This window comes from Rosa rugosa, chromosome 2, assembly GCF_958449725.1.
Source record: "Rosa rugosa chromosome 2, drRosRugo1.1, whole genome shotgun sequence".
In the NCBI taxonomy this organism is placed as follows: Eukaryota; Viridiplantae; Streptophyta; class Magnoliopsida; order Rosales; family Rosaceae; genus Rosa; species Rosa rugosa.
In genome coordinates, this window is record NC_084821.1 from 64,745,283 (window position 1) to 64,762,378 (window position 17,096).

The following is a 17,096-nucleotide window of genomic DNA, read 5'->3' on the forward strand; positions in this document are numbered from 1 at the left end:
GGGTGGGATCCTGATGTCGATATGTTTGGGTTTTTGAATTTTGGACTTGTTATAGTGAAGAGTGGGAAGCATATTAGGGTCAGTGTGTGGTGTTGAATTATGCCATCTATGTTCGGTTAAGTGATCAAGTTTGTTTAATCATCTAATTTGGTCGTGTCATCTCTCTATTATTATAAAAAGTGAGACCCTCTTGTGGTAATTTTGATCTTTCTGTAATGCTCATTCAAATATGTTTAATTAACTCACTTGAATTTATTTTCTAAGGATGAAGTTATCAATACAAGTTATTACAATTACGTATTTGTCACGTAGTGAATACACTTTTGCTAAGATGATAGCTCGTAGGATACAATCTCAAACTCTCAAAGCATGATTGCTAAAAACTTTAAGCAGATCAGCAACTGTTGCAACGGTATGTCTTCATTGTTTATACAATTTTTTTTTTTTTTTCACCATGTGCAAGGTGAGGACATGATGCAAGTGTATAATAATTTAAAAGAAAGTGAACATATTTTGGTATTTGCATAGGTATTTTTGCAAATGAGAAAGTCGAGTTAGATGGGTAACCTAGTACAGTTGCCAACTCAAGACTTCAACCTAATTTAAAGTCAAGAATTAATGAGTTTTTCGATTGGGGATTACTTGGATTCATGATTTAATTTGGATATAGGCATTCATTTTGGGTCATGGGGGACATGTGATTCCTGGCCATATCATTGACTTTATGGTTGGATGTAAAGGGGGTTTATGCGTCCGGAAAACTGTTGATGCGTTGAAACAAATTTTTTTCTTTCAATATATGCATTAAAGGTAAGACAAAAAAATTATTAGATTCATAAACATGGGAGAGGTTTCTCCAAATCAGGTTTCGACTCGGAGTAGTAACACACTTTGCTGCTATTTTTGTAACAAAAAAAATACTGATTTGGTAATTGTTTTGATATTTTTTTTTTCCAATAGAAATGGGTGATAACATTGCATTTACATAATAACTCCTGTAGGTGTTATTAAGTCGACCATAGGAATTCTCATTCACAACGAAAGATTTAAGGCACAAGAGTGACAAGACCAAATCGTCATGGAATTTTTGTCTTAATATAAGAGAAATTATCTATTCAATAAAAGTAGATTGTCAAAATGATTATTACCTAAGTAAATTAATCTCTGCATGCTATGAAACCACACACACTAAAATGTGGAGTCCCAGCCTTGACATACGACCACTACTCTCTTGCAAAGACACTGCAATTAATTGTCAACTACACTTGGAGCAATCCTTAAGGAATATCGAAAATTTGAGTTTGCTTAAGCTAAAACAGCTACTTTCCAAGTAACAGAAAGAAAAGCAACAACTGGACTACTGGAGTGGGAAAGTCAGAGTCAAAAATGTGAATTCCTCACTTCTTTCTCACATTCAAAACTGTGCATGAGACTTTCATATCGCATGGCGATAACTCTCACAGAAAATGTTGCAGAGCCTTAGTAGAATACTAAAAAGATTGAAAATACAATCCAAACCCATATATGAGATACCTAAGATGAAGCCCAAAATCAAAGAACGAAGACCAAACCAATCTCAACAGTCAAGTGCAATTGAATAGTAGCCCATCCCTGACCCAGAAGCAACTGCGATAACAAGATGTGTGATGTAGAAAAATATATATTTAGCCCATTTTCATATTTAACAGAAAACAGAAACCTTGATCAGAATTTGCTCCCATTTCAGTTCGTTAGACACAGTGTATTTTTGTGGGTTTGATTTGTACTTGATGTGGGCTGAGGAAAGTATAAGCCAGAATGGGCCTCGACTTAAAAAGGATCACGTTGGTTGAGCCCGTTAAAAACCCATGTAATTTTTATTTTTTTACCAAGAAAAGTCTTTTTTTTTTTAGAAAATTACATATAAGTAACAGACCAAAGATTGAAAAACAGAAAACCCACCTTTTGTAAGTTTTATACAAATAAGGACAAGGAGCCCGGGCCCAAAGAAAATAAAGCAGGCTTAATTCCTGGTGTTTCATCCGCAATTACAAATTTGAACAATTTTTTGTTAATATTACAATGACGCCACTGTAGGATGGAATAACCCCAAAACAGAGGTCTGATGTGCAAAGTACCGTAAGCTGGCGATGAGCTCCCGCATCGTCTCCTCAAGGCATCAAAGAAGTCCGCCTCGTCCAAGCGCTCTTACGCCGGCGACAGGAACAGAGGGATGGCGGCGTCGCTGCTGATGATGATCGCCTCGTTTCGGATGATTCCGACTTGGTTGTGATCTGCGAGAAGCTCTGATTGGTTTCGATCAGTGAAGATCAACTGAATCGACGGCCAGGAACATCAAATTTCTGAAATCTGATGAGGAATTGGTCAGTTGCTGTTGATTTTGGGCTATCACTAATGTTTAGTTTGTGGTTGCAACTTGTTGTTAAGGATGAATTGAGAGGTTTTATGAGATGGGATATGGGATTTATGAGAATGAGAGTTTAATTGTTAGTTTGGCTATTTTCTGGGATTCAAAGAGTTCTGTTTTTAATAAGAAAAAGAAAAGTTGAATGAACTGTAGTTTTTTTTTGTTACAAAACGAACTGTAGTTTAGATTTGTAGATGAAGGAATATGATTTCTGAAAGCAGTTTAGTTTGCTGCATCAATTTAGTTTTGGATGATAGTTTGTCCAAAATAGTTTAGCTGCTTGTGTTTTTTTTTTTTTTTTAATTTCGGTTAAGCACGTAATCTGCTAAATATGGGTTGAACTCGAGTCTGTGGTGTGATCTCATGTTCAAGTTTTAGGAGTAATTATTGGAGTCAGCTGTGGTTGATCAAAGGTCTTGTTATATGTTTACTGAGTCTTGTAATTTGAGACTTTGACACACTAACTTTGGCACATACAGTAGCAGCATAAATTATAGTCTTCAGCATCTCGTTTGTGCAGAGAAGCTGGAAATGATATTTGGGTTTGTTTGGTTTGTAGATAAGTCGGTTTTTTTCTGATGCTTACTTGAGTTTGCTTTTGCTTGTGGTGGGGTTATACTTAAAATGTGGTGTCACTTGTTGGGACTTCAGATAATAGCTGTTGGTTTGGAGTAGTTGTGCTTTTGCTTGTGATGGTGGTATTATAGTTGCATTTCAGATTTTTTTTGAAAGACTTGTTGTTCTCAGACAAAAGTAGTGCAGTAGTTGTGCTACTGTGTTCAGTTTATTGTTGTTATGTGCTACTGTGTTATTCTTGCATTTGTGCTACTGTGCTACTGTGTTATTGTTGTATTTGTTATGTGCTACTGTGCTACTGTGTTATTGTTGTTATGTGCTACTGTGTTCAATTGAAATTTCTTTCTGCAGTTTATTGTTGTTATGTGCTACTGTGTTCAGTTTATTGTTGTTATGTGCTACTGTGTGCAGTTTATTATTGTTATGTGCTACTGTGTGCAGTTTATTTGATGTTTATTTGTGCAGTTTATTATTGTTATGTGCTACTGTGTGCAGTTTATTTGAAGTTTCTTTCTGCAGTTTATTTTTGTTATGTGCTACTGTGTGCAGTTTATTTGATGTTTATTTGTGTGCATTTTATTTGAAGTTTATTTGTGTAGTTTATTATTGTTATGTACCTGCTACTGTGTTTAATTGAAGTTTCTTTCTGCAGTTTATTGTTATTATGTGCTACTGTGTAGTAGTAGAACTGAACGAGTATGAGTGCAGCGAGGGCAGTAGCAGGATTGGACAAGTGCAGTAGCAGAACTGGACGAGTATGAGTGCAGTAGCAGAACTGGACGAGTATGAGTGCAGTAGCAGGATTGGACGAGTACAGTAGCAGGATTGGGCGATGACGAGTGCAGTAGCAGAAAACAAGTAGCAGAACTGGACGAGTACAGTAGCAGGATTGGGCGATGACGAGTGCAGTAGCAGAACTGGACGAGTATGAGTGCAGTAGCAGGATTGGACGAATACAGTAGCAGGATTGGGCGATGACGAGTGCAGTGGCAGAAAACAAGTAGCAGAACTGGACGAGTATGAGTGCAGTAGCAGGATTAGATGATGAGATGAGAGTAGTAAGAGAGTGAGATTTTGTGAAGTAACATAAATGGATTATTATCAAGGAAATAAAAGTAACATAAAAAATTATTCTCAGAAAAAAAAAAAAGTAACATAAGGGAATTAGAAGTCAAAAGAAGTAGTTAAGGGTAAAAAAGTAAATTAACTCATGACATGAGGCAAGTGGAGAGCAGATTGTCCTTACTTGTAAGATTTGATATTTATAAAATGATTAGAAGTTAAAAGAAGTAGTTAAGGATAAAAAAGTAAATTAACTCATGACATGTGGCAAGTGGAAAGCACATTGTCCTTATTTGTAAGATTTAGTCCTTATATGTTTAATTCAATCTTTAGATGATTTATTTGTAAAGTCATCTTTTGTCAATAACTTAAATGTAATTTGTTATTTTTTTTTTTCCATGCATAAGTGTTTTGACTAGCTGATACTTGCTCTTTACTTCTGTCTTACTCTTATTTGAGATTAGAGGTTGTATGTGTGTGCATCAAACAATTGGATCTATGTCACTCTGTGGGGTGAGTCAAGTTAATCGCTCTCATAATCTTGGGTAGTAGCTAAAAAACTAGTTTTTTTTTTCTCTAAAAATTGTGAAAACATGTTTGTCAGAATGTTTTAGAGAGACCAAGATATATACTTAGATTAAAGAATTATAATAAAGGAGCGCAAGAGAAGAAAGCCAAATGTTTGATAAATTACTTCAGGTAAATAAGGTATTATTCTAGCCATATGCTAACTAATATGCATGTTGAGGTATTATTGGAGCATATGACTTATGCTAACTAATATGTATGTTGAATTCCATATTTTCATATTTTATATGATTTTGATATTCAGGGTGAAATATATAATTTTGATATTCAGGATATATGAGGCGTACGTTATCATAATGAAATGCACCCTCAAATTTCGCACTGCATCACAAAATAGGTATATGCTAAGGATAAAACTCCGTATAAGTTTGATGATTATTCTTTGCATAGCTAAAACCTTAAAGAAATTGGCTTCTCTGCTATAACTATAATTTGCTAGAAAAAAAAGTGCATCATCTGGCCCTTAAAACTTCTTGATGTTTCTTGATGTGGCATCAGCTGACCCTTAAAACTATATCTGACGGTTGTGATAGAATCCAAGCAAATTATAGCATGTCATATTATAGCAGAGAAGCCAAGTCCTATAATATCTTCCCCTTGGTCTGTTGGTCACTCTTGCTGAGTACTTATTGTCGCTGGTCATTCTTATTTAGTGACAATTCTTTACACTGTCATCCCATGAGTGCATACATGCAACAAGTTAGTCGATAAATAATTACTGCCTGTAGTGTTTTCTGTTAGTAAAAAACAATATCAATTAATCATGAAAAGGCTTAATTAAGCAAAGCTGGCTACTTCTGCATCCAAGTTATATGTAGATGCAAATGAATAAACAAACACAGGAACACATATTTTGAATTGCCCCTTATTTTGCCTCCATATAAATTCAAAGCTCAAACGTGAACAAAAGTAGAATGGAATTCATGAGCTTGATATTACAAGGTCGGCAGGGCTTTTTGGGTCACAGGCCACTATTTTAAGGCGGTCAACGTTCTCCTCGACGGTGGCGCCAATATTATTCTGGTATCTGACCACAGCATCGTGTACGGAGAAGTTCCAAACATGGTTGCAGAAATTGTAGGTATGCAGATGTCCCTTGATGGAGACTTTGTTTTTCACTCGGGTTCTGAAAGCTTGAGCCATAGACGCGTCGAATTGGAGCAGAACCTGAAAGGCAAGTTCGGCGGTGAGAGTTCCGTTCTCAAGCATCTCTTCCAAAGTCTCAACCAGACATTTTCCGATCCCCGAGCTTCTGTAAAGGGTCGCCATATTCTTGTATAGAAAGCACTTGATGTTTTTCTTTTCCTGCGGCTAGGAAATGAAACTCAGAGAACTTTCAAAATCAGGATGAATGAATTTCTGAAGAGATTATGAGAGAGAAGAGGGAATTGAGGCAGAGAGAATACTGTATCAGTTACTAATTTGATTGTGAGAGAGGTATGGGGTGCTTGTTTATATATGTAATAGCCGACCCTGAGTCGATTAGGAGAAGCCTTCTCCTTCTTCTGCAGGGATTAGGAAAGGTAAGATCCTGTCACCGAGAAGGAGAAGCCTTTCGATCTACTTTTCCTTTTCCTTCAAGGAGTAGAGAACTTTCGATCAGTAATATCTCTCTTAATACTCAATTACTCATTCGACTTCAGACCCATATATATATATATATGTAAAAAAAAATATATATATATATATATACTGGGTATGGCTTTTTCGATTACTCCTGATTTGTCGAATAGAGTAGAGTCATATATAAATGAAATTTGCACGATATAAAATAACTTTAACATAGTTATTATAATAGAATACTTTCAGGGATCGCTTTTTTATTAGGGGGGGGGCATTAAGGGGTTTCCTTGAAAGAACAAACTTTATTTATTTTTAGCTAAAAATAAATAAAATAGTTTTTTTTTTTTTTTTTTTTTAAAAACCCCACCCTATTCCCACCCTTGATAGGGCTCGAACTATTATAATAAAATAGTTAATTTGATGGAAAACATATGAATTCTCACACAGAAATTTACATTTAATAAATCATCATCATCTAATACCCCGTCTAAAATGAGAAATCAGCTACATTATATTATGGCTAATTATAGAACTGAAGAATATCTAGCGATGTAGTAGCTGGCTATTATGTGAATGCATTGCATCTCCTGCCAAGTTTTACGTAAACTGAACATAAACTTGACTGGTTACTGATTTAAAATTCTGGGAAGCACATGCACCATCTGACCATCATAGCTAGTAGCTAGCTAGGGTTTCGTAGAATCTCTGCAATTGATATCGATCGATCCACGCCAAAACACTGATCATCCCCATTATTATACTTACTCGTCCATCATATCGATCTTTGTATATCTAATTACTGTCACTCTAAGGAAAAAATAATTATGACATGTACTGCTACTCTATGATACATACGAACACATAATTTAGTATTTTGAGGAGGAGTGAGTAAATAACCTTATATAACTTAGAATATCCATACATAGATCTTATACATCCTTTGCCATCAGGAACCTTGATAATCGATTGAGAACCGGATGTATGGGATGTAAGTTAGTATTGGAAGGATATATACTGCTTGCAAAATTTTAAAGCAACTGCTAATTTGGTGTGAACAAAGTTTAGTATATAACAAAATGTAATGATCCGTTTACTTACTTGAATGATCGAGCATGAGAATAAAGCAAAACATTTTACAGCGTGACGTACTTTTCCGGTTTTCATTAACACAATGCAAATTAGAATGCAAGTGGTTTTTCTGTATGTTTTCTCTCATTTATTTAGAAATTTGACTATATTAATTGGATCCTCATAGCTCTGAGAGTTTTGTCTCACTCAACATTTCTTCATTGTAACGTGCCTATATTACAAATCCGTCAACCCAATCAGCAGGGGACTAGCATTTTAATTCTTCGCACAAAACGTAAAAAAGAATACAAAACTCTAAAAGATGTTACTTAACTTTGAATGGAGACAGTAGTACTAATAGAGAAAAACGAACCACATTGAAATTCTTAGAAGCATGCATGGACAACGACTTTGAATATATCTTATATATCATGATTAGTAAATAACTTTCTTGAATGAGCGATCTGTATACGTCTTTTAGTTGATCTGAATTTGATTCAGATAAAAAAACGGCATTGACTAAATACAGTACCTAATCGCCGAGTACTTAATGTGATCATGACACTGATCAGTATCGATCACTGACCAAAACTAAAAGGACTTGGCCTTAATAAACAGATGAGGTTGAAGTCATATTCATAGATGACCTTCTTCATCATTATTATAAAAATATCTGGACCGCCAAAACCTAAAATTCCAAATGATCATGTATAGGCTTTCCAAAACTTTATGCTTAGTCGTTTTCACTAAAAAGAGTTATGCACGTCTACCCAACTATGGCAAATTTATCATCTCATAGCCGTGGGAGTCTTCTATTGAAGTATTGAACCAACCTTTACCTATCCCCCTTACGAGTTTTACTTGTTCTGTTGCTTAATTATTATCGAAGTTATATTTTTGAGGATCCGGCTCCTCTAAAGTTAGATTGTGTGAATTTATGTGAATTTCTTAAAATCACATTCATCTGTTTAATCTAATGGTAAATAAATGGCCATGTCAACTAATACATATCGAAACAGATTTTTAATATTTTTCCTCCAAAACTGACGTTAACTTAGGGTAGTTTTAAGGAGTCCCCTTGAAACTCCTCCTGTGATATTCTTCAATGAGAAACCTTCATGGTTACGAGAGATATAAATCACATAAAGTTTACTAATGCCCACTCAATCAGTTTACACTCTGATATGGCCTTTCATTATCTTCTTTAAAAGTTGAGATCGTTTAGTGTATTCACAACTGACATAAATGGCGCTGCATATATAAAGCAAACTGAATGTATGATACAATGATTAGAAACCCATTATCTCAAATGAAAATGAAAATATGTGATCAAAGAGTAGACGAATAGACACATGGAACCCTCTGCGATTAAAAGTATAGTGGATAAATCAAATTCTCTCAACAAATTGAAACAAAAGCTGAAAACTCAAATCAAAATGGGAGTTTCTCTTTGAAATTGAAATGTGAAGTTACGAACAACTGTTTCATCTTGAAAGTGGGAGGAAATTAAATAGAGGAGAAAAGTTCAAAATATTAGAGAGATTAGAGTTTTGTATCAGATTTGGATTACCAGTACGTAAGGATCTCATAGTACTCGGGCAGTCAGACTTCCCAATTCTTAGGATGCCGATGAATTTTTGTTTTGTTGAGGTAACAACTAACGGCAACGTTCAGAAGGTTTGAAACAAAAAAAACCTAATTTGCATAAGTTGACTTGGCCACTGTTTTACCGTTGGATTAGACGGATGAATGTGATTTTAAGAAATTCACATAAATTCACACAATCTAACTTTAGAGGAGCCGAATCCTATTTTTGATCGATCTTGCTTGTTCTTTGTTATGTTAAATTCCAATAAGGCTAGCTTCTTGAACCTTATTTACCAATTTCATGCAATCTAACATGTCCTCTATCTTCATGCCTAATACTGGAACTGCGTTGCTAACGAGGAGGTGGAAACAAACCATTGTTAGACCATATGCTAAACCATACAGGGATTGTCTTCTTTCTGTCAAACTTCTCAATTCATTCATCGATCATATAATATCTATCCTAAAATACTAAATCGTTTCGGGACTACCAAACCAAATTACAGCCATGATCAGAGTGTTATTGCTTCGATCAAATATCTGAACCGTCATGTTATTCATTTGAATTGATCAACGGTGTCCTTTTCTTTCTTTTTCTTGTTGGGCTAGATAACAATAAGTGCTAATTAAACTTTCATAACACACTCTAAATCAAGAGAGCAAAGTGTCCTAAACTCCTAGACTAAAGTCCACGATGGACTTTAATTCGGGTTTTTGTTTGGTTCCTAAACTTGGACACAACTACTTCACGTCCACCACTTTACAAGTCCCAGCCGATTGCTTCACCCAACTATTACACGAAAACAACGGCGGGAGCAACGTGGCGCTCAATCATTCTCTTCGCCCTCGTGTTTGCGCGGCATGCTGATGTCACCTGGGACCCCCGTCGCAGGTGGCGTCCTTCCACTGGTGTTGTCGTATTCGAAAATCATTCTTTGTAGGTGTGGATAAAATTGGGTGGGGACCTTCACGTGGGTCACCCCTACCCGGAAACGGGCCCCACTCCGAAGCGGAGCATGAGCCGTAGGATCCGCCGAGGTGGAGCGATCTGAGGCTTTACACCTACGCGTTTAACCAAATGATTGATTGAATGTTACAGCTCTCGCAAGTCACCACCGCAAGTTGATTACTCCAAGCAACTCGGCTTCGGCTTGGCTTGGCTGAGCTGATCTGAGCTTTCCGTCCTAACTTGGTTTGCTGTGGAGTGTGAGGACCTGGTCGGTGTTTTTGATCTTCATGCAATCAATCCCCCTGCAATTGTTACTTTTTCAAACATGATTTTACCATGTCGCTAATAAGTAGTATAGGGTGCGTGTACTCTTTTACATTGGTATTTTTTTAATTTCTCTTAATACTAATTCTTCTAAAAAAAAAAAGAGAACTGATGATGTTAGTATTTCATATTTGAAATATGAAATTATCATAAAAAATTCAAGAGGTGAAATTTTTGGTTATGTTTGGTTTCAATTTAAACAACATTAGTTTGAAGCCTTATCATATGGAAATGAACCAACATATCAAGTTCATCCTTTAGAGAATAAGATAATGCATGTCCAATAATTAAGAAGCCATAGGGAAAAAATGTGATTGATTAGGTTTTAGCACGGTTATTTAAATGACACAAGACACACGGCCGATACATGGCACTGAAGTTGTCAGTCCAGTTCAGATTTTAGAACCAATGAGCCGGCTCGATCTGGTTCAATTAATTAGTTCCTAGAGGTTCGGTATGGTTTCTTTGCTTTTTGGTTTTCCGGTTCACATAACTCATCTTTTAGAAGAAAATAGAAATTTAAGGATGCATTAATTCAACTATCTCAAGTACGATTTCTCTTTCCATTTAATTAATGACGTATTATTTTTCTTTAAGAAAACGCAATCTCGAGCGATCATTACATTAACCTTTCTAATTCTTTCTAATCTACAAATGTATTTTCTTTGATTTCGGTACTATATCAACCATGTATTTAGATATCGTATTCAATGAATAAATCTAGCTATCTAAATGAAAGACATAATGGCCAAAAATTTAAAATTACTAATTAATTATGCCAACACATTACGCGATTGTATCCACCCTGTCCCATGCTAACAAAATTGATTCAAACTCAGATAATTAAGAATATTCACCAAGAACCCGATCTCATTTTGCATCTATTCAATAAATATTTAATTTTCTCATCTTCAAAATTCAAACCTACCCATTATTTCCCTTATCAAAAACACCCATTTTTAATTTTTCTTTTTACGATACCATTTTGTCAAATTGACTATACGTGCAATGTTGCCCTACCCAAGCAATGAAGCAAATCCGTACTTCTACAGAAAAAGTTGTTAATCCAGGCCAGTCCAAAACAAAACTCAATTTTTGACCAAACAGAAAGTAGAAATTAAACGGAAGGAATATCCCACAAAGCTCCAAAGCAAGTAAGTAACCAATTACACGAAGTCAATGTGTTCTTAGCTAAAAACAAGCCCAGAACTAGTGGCACCAGATCAGAGCCGTGAGCCACAAGAAAACCACGTAGCTCGTTGCCTCGTTTACAGGGTTAAAATTAAAAAAAAAATTATTCTATTAGAAAATTAAAAAGATGGAGCTAGAAGAAGAAGAAGCCCTAGAATTGATTAAAAAAACGAAATGGAATAAATAAAAAAAAATCTGGCGGGGACCGCACTCAATGCCTTAATAGATTATTGTGACGACACCTTGACACCACAAAACAATCAAAGTGTACTCACTACGATTCGTCTTCCCCAATCTCTCTCTCTCCCTATAAATCCCTATAAATCCCAAACCCCATTTTCATTTCATCTCAAGCTTTCTTCTTGATCGATTCCTAGATTGTTAATTAACCCTCCATTTCTTTTTTGACGAAAGTATTGGTAGAGGTCTCAAGTTTTGTGATGACAGAAGAGTTTCAAGAAGCCGAGGTGATCTTCTCGGAGAACGGAGAGTCCTGCTTGGATTTCCGGCAACAACAGCAACAACACGCTAAGAAGTCGTCGGTGACAAAGAAGAAGAAGAAAACGGTGCCAGTGAGGATTCCGAATCATGTGTTCGACTTCCGCGGTGGTGGTGGTGGTGGTGTTCTTAATGACGTCGACGACGATGAGCGTTACTACAAGGACGAAGGCGAGATAGTGCCGCCGCATTTGATCATACGGCAGCGCGTGGAAGGGAAGATGGCGTTTTCGGTGTGCACGGGAAACGGAAGAACTCTGAAAGGGAGGGATTTGAGTCAAGTCCGGAATTCCATTCTCAGGATGACCGGGTTCTTGGAAGCTTAATTAATTAATTAATCAGAGTTTTAATTACATTCATTTGTTTTCGTCATTAATTAGATGAAGAACATACAAAGATCATTTTTTTTCTTTTTCTTCAGTGGCTTTCCCTTCTCTTGGGGTAATGATAATCCAGTTGTAATCTGTAACGGAAAACAATGATATTGATTCCGATTTGGTATATAGATTTCTTCTTGGCTACCTTAAACGTTTCGTTTTGATTCATCAATGTGATCGATTCTGCAGCCATCTTAGTTAGCTTACAGAGTTACAGATAAGGGCGGCGCGTAGAATCGTAGATACTGTGTGCAGGGTGCGCAGTGCACCCACCGCTTTGAGAGCTTTAATGTTGTCTTCTAGCTCTTGCCTCTTGGGCACAGCAGAACATGAACAGCCTGGTTTGTTCTGGGAGAGATAGAAAGAGGTGTTCGGCCGGTCTGGGAAGTGTGGTTTGGCCTTTTTTGTCTAGTTCTTAATCGGTGGGCAAATGTAGTTAGATATTTGATTCCAACTTCTAACTCTAGCAGCTAACATTATGTCAAATTCCGGTGTCTGAAAGTCTTGCTCTAACGAAGAGTGCCTAGCGATTGTGACTGAGTTATTTAGACCATGACGAAGGCATGCACAAATTTTCTAGCCTCATTGTTTCGTGATTTTCCATGTGACATGAAGTTTTGAATCAATTTTCTCATTTGATATGTTGATGTATTGATATGTTAACCGTAGGCTATAGATTCATTTTTTTGATGTGAGTAGGCCAGATTCATTCAGTGGTACACTTGTATGGAACTAATTTACATTATTGTATTTTAGAATTTCTTTAAAAATGACCAATCTTACTTGGATTATTTAAAAACACAATAATTTGGCATCTATACCAAGTTTTGGCGATTAACCTCCAAATCTTTCGTAGATGGAAAATGAATCGGACATCTATGATCTATACCTCTAAAATGACCAATAAAAGACTTGAATTATTTAAACACACAACTATTTGGCACGTACACTAAGTTTCAACAATTATCCTCAAAATCTTTTGTAGATGGGAAATGAATGATATGCACCCACAGTACCTTTAAACTAGTGAAAATAACTTGTGCAACAGTTTGGCCAACAATTTGTGTCCTTACTTGTTGATATAGTATTGTCTGAAACAGTTTTCCCAATAAGCTAATATTGATTACAATGTGTTACTAACTTTTTTTGTCTCCTTGGTAAAAATTCGCTTCACAAATTTGTGGCAATTCAACTTTGTGGTGTACCATAAAAACGTTGATTTGATATATATATATTACCTTTATTTTTAGTTTTAATTATGTTAGGACTTGAGTGATAGCGACTAATTCATGAAGAATATGACATTTCTTTCTACATATGTTATTCTTAGAATTATATTGGTCAATAGCAAAAATTGTTCTACATTGTAAACTCTAAACCTTAAATATTTAGTTTTACAACTATTAAGGCATTACCCGCCCGGTACTAATTAATTGAACACCAAGGTATAGTTGATGCCTAATTAAGCTTCCTATTGTCTTGCTTCCTTAGTTCAAGAGTTCAAATTCTTAACAATTTGTATTAAGCATAACCTGACTTCAGTGTTAGTTGTCATTGTGAAGAATATCAGCATTCTTTCAATAGATATTAAGAATTATTCGATATAATATTCTAATCGTCTACATTCTAAACTCTAAATCTTGAATCCTAAGTTTTGAACAACTAAGAAGGGATTGTCTTAAACTTAGCCTTTTCACTTGAATAAGCATGAGTTCAAGTCCCCTCCTTTTTGCTCTCTTCCAAGTTCTAACCAAAAGAATCACATGAAAGAGTTTAACAATGCATTATAAAATGAAGAGGACGTTATTGACTCGCTCTTTCCTTTGAAATATTTACAAAATTGACTGGTTGAAGTAAATTATAATAAACACAGTACAAAAGTTGATAATAACCTGAACACGTGTAATCTAGTCACTGAAGTTGATAGAACAGAGGATCATTTTTGGTTTTTCTTTGCGGACAAAATATAATTTTTGACCAGTATATAGTAACTGTATTTTAACGAATTAAGAAAAGGTAAAAGAACCAGTTGAGTGTGAAGCCCAAATCCTTATTTTTCCTATTCCATATTCCCAATTAATTAGCCATGCTGTGAATCTTAATTACATAAGTTATCTCATTGACTCTAAAATTATAGAGACCATGAAATAAGAATAGGTAAAAGAACCAGTTGAGTGTGAAACTCAAATCCTTCTATCAACTCCATATTCCCAATTAGCCATGTTGTGAATCTTAATTACATTGTTTTATCTCATTGACTATAAAATTATAAAGAATGTACCCAAACTTATTCCTATACCTGGAATGATTCAAACCCTTTCACATTGTTCACATTCAAATATATACTACATTTGTTTAATAACCAAATTAAATTTGCCCAAGTAATTTTTTTTTTTTTCCAGAAGTTCTGAGGATGACGATACCCATGTGGTGAGTCCAATTTCAAGAACCCCAGTAGTACTTTTTCAATGGAGGCAGCCAAAGCTGAGAATCAAACACAAAAGTAGGACTTTCTCCCACCAAGACCATCACAGTTTTGTACTCAGCTTGTTCCCTACCTAGAGGACCTTGCAGACCTTACAGCAAAAAACTATAACTAAATTGCCACCAATATAAAATAATCATGTATTTTATATGGCATTCGATCGTTAGCTTATTGAGATTAATATGCTCCTAGAATAATCAATATGATGGCAAAAGAAGAAGATCGAATAATCAATGACTTTTTGCTCTCGTGATTTAGGTCATACTCATTATGTTTATGTTAGAAACATACATGTTTCTTGTTTATGCACTATGAAACACTTGATCTTTAGTTCATGCATTAGGATTTAGGAACATCAAAAGATATTATAATTCAATCACATTGCATAGGACTAATAAGAATTGTTTGCAGCAGTTGCAAAATTTGTTCCAATAGTATAAGTGAATTGCAGCCTGCTCAATACATTGTTTCTTTCAATCTAGGAAGGTTGCTTCACACACTCATGATGATAGATCTCTAGTACGAACAACTGAGAAAGAAGATAAGAATTTATTTATATGTCTCGATTTATGTTTATCATTCTTACGTACGAGCTGTGCTAATTATCTCTCTATCATTTTGATTTCTTGATTTACAATGAATTTTATCCTTTGAGGAACAAATATTAGAACACTAGGATATTATCCAACAAAAAAATAACCAACTCAATAATTCCTAGTCTCTGATTTAAAAAACTGCTTTGAAGAAAATCCATGTAGAAACAAGAGCTAGCCTTTGGATCAGAGCCTTTGACACCGTGGCCACGTGTGTAAGCACCAGACCATCAGAGACACATGGATGGTCATGATCACTATGTCAGACAAAAACGAAACCAATGACGTGGACCGCATCACAATCACATACTTCTCAAAAGTCCCAACCCTATAAACAAATCAGATATTGTTACATAGATTCGCCTGGTTGTATATAATAATTCCCCATAAGGGCTGTCGGGGCTTCCTTTTTTTGGTCTGGTTAAATTTAGCGTGCGGGTTTTTTGTTGCTTTGGCTTCATAGAATGATGGAGAAGGCTTCCAAACTTCAAAAACCGACAAATTATATTATAGTCCACAAAATGGTTTTTTTTTTTTAATAATAAATTAGGGAGACCAAGAAGCTAAGCAGAATTAGCATAAGGTCCTCTTTGTTAATGAATTTTATTAAAAAGGAAAAATGTTTGGATAATGTGAACAAAGTGAATGGTTGTTGGGATGCATATGGAAATTTTTGATTAAGACTCAAAAGATGCTAAATATTTTTTTTTCCCTTTCTTTGATCTTTTAAGAGTTGTCAAAGTTTTTAGGTAGGTAAGAACTCTAAAATAGGTGCCAAATTTATCTCTGTGATACGTTTTAGTCAATAGATGGGATGGTGGATGTGAAAAGGGAATATTTTATGAGAGTATATTACAAAAGTTGTTTTCCATGTGCCTTGTCCAAAGGAGTGAATAATGGAGCTAACGGATAAGGTAGTGGCTAAAACTAACACTAAGTGACCGTACTTATGTTTGTTAATAAGCTTATTAGTGAAAACAAATCGGTACATGTAGCTATCCGAGCATAGAAATGATTCCTAATTTTAGCAAGCAGAAAAATACCTACGATTTAATACTTTCTAAAAATAATGCTTCACTAAGGATAAAATCTTAAAATGTATCAGATAAACTTGATGGTTATTAATATTCAGAATCTAAAACGTGTAAATTTGTAGCTCTAATTTTCTTCGTAACTACTGTGAGCCCATTTAGCAATGTATGTAGAACGTTTTGATAGAACTTGCGTCAGGAAAACAGTGCCACTTATTTAGATCGTACACTACCAAAAGTACCTTGTTAGGTAAGCTACACTTTTTCTACCGGAGAACAATCACATTCTGACAGTTTCCATTTCCATAAATTGCATCAATGAAAAGGAGGGAGAGGAAATGCACAAACCGAATTTCCGGAAACTACTAGGATTCTTTAATTATATGGTGCTTTTTCAGTTGTGCAAGACTAATCTAGTTGCTTGCTCTGTCCTTCGAAATAGGGTTTATGTTGCTATCAACCAAAAGAAGAAATTATGAATCTAATGAAGGTCAACTAGATTGAGATAAGGAAAGTGACACTGAAGATGGACAAAGAGAGGGTTACGTGTTGTTAACATGAATTCCCAGAGGTTTAAGACCAGTCTAGGGAATCAGATAGTCCTTTTTTTAGGTTTGGATATGGATTATGCCAATCTCATTGCTATTCTATTTACGTAAAGTATAATTTTAACTACACTTTCAAACTAATAACGTCCCATAAGGCAAGGCAACTTAACTGCTATTATCACCAGTAATTCATATATTGTCTGACCTACCAACATAATCAGGGTGACTACCAACAGTAAACTATTTCGA

At 35.3% G+C, this 17,096-nt stretch overlaps 2 protein-coding genes across 2 annotated transcripts; one reads left to right on the forward strand and one right to left on the reverse strand.

Annotated features, from left to right (window-relative positions):
• Positions 1–5,554: 5,554 nt before the first annotated feature.
• On the reverse strand, positions 5,555–5,902 carry LOC133731284 (transcription initiation factor IIA subunit 2-like). Its single transcript, XM_062158694.1, has one exon. It carries the CDS (start codon positions 5,900–5,902, stop codon positions 5,555–5,557), a length of 348 nt encoding a protein of 115 aa, XP_062014678.1.
• Positions 5,903–11,572: 5,670 nt separating this feature from the next.
• On the forward strand, positions 11,573–12,334 carry LOC133733058 (protein S40-1-like). The gene has a single exon (XM_062160669.1). The coding sequence runs from the start codon at positions 11,756–11,758 to the stop codon at positions 12,137–12,139; it is 384 nt and encodes a 127-aa protein (XP_062016653.1). The 5' UTR covers positions 11,573–11,755; the 3' UTR covers positions 12,140–12,334.
• The last annotated feature ends 4,762 nt before the right edge of the window (positions 12,335–17,096 follow it).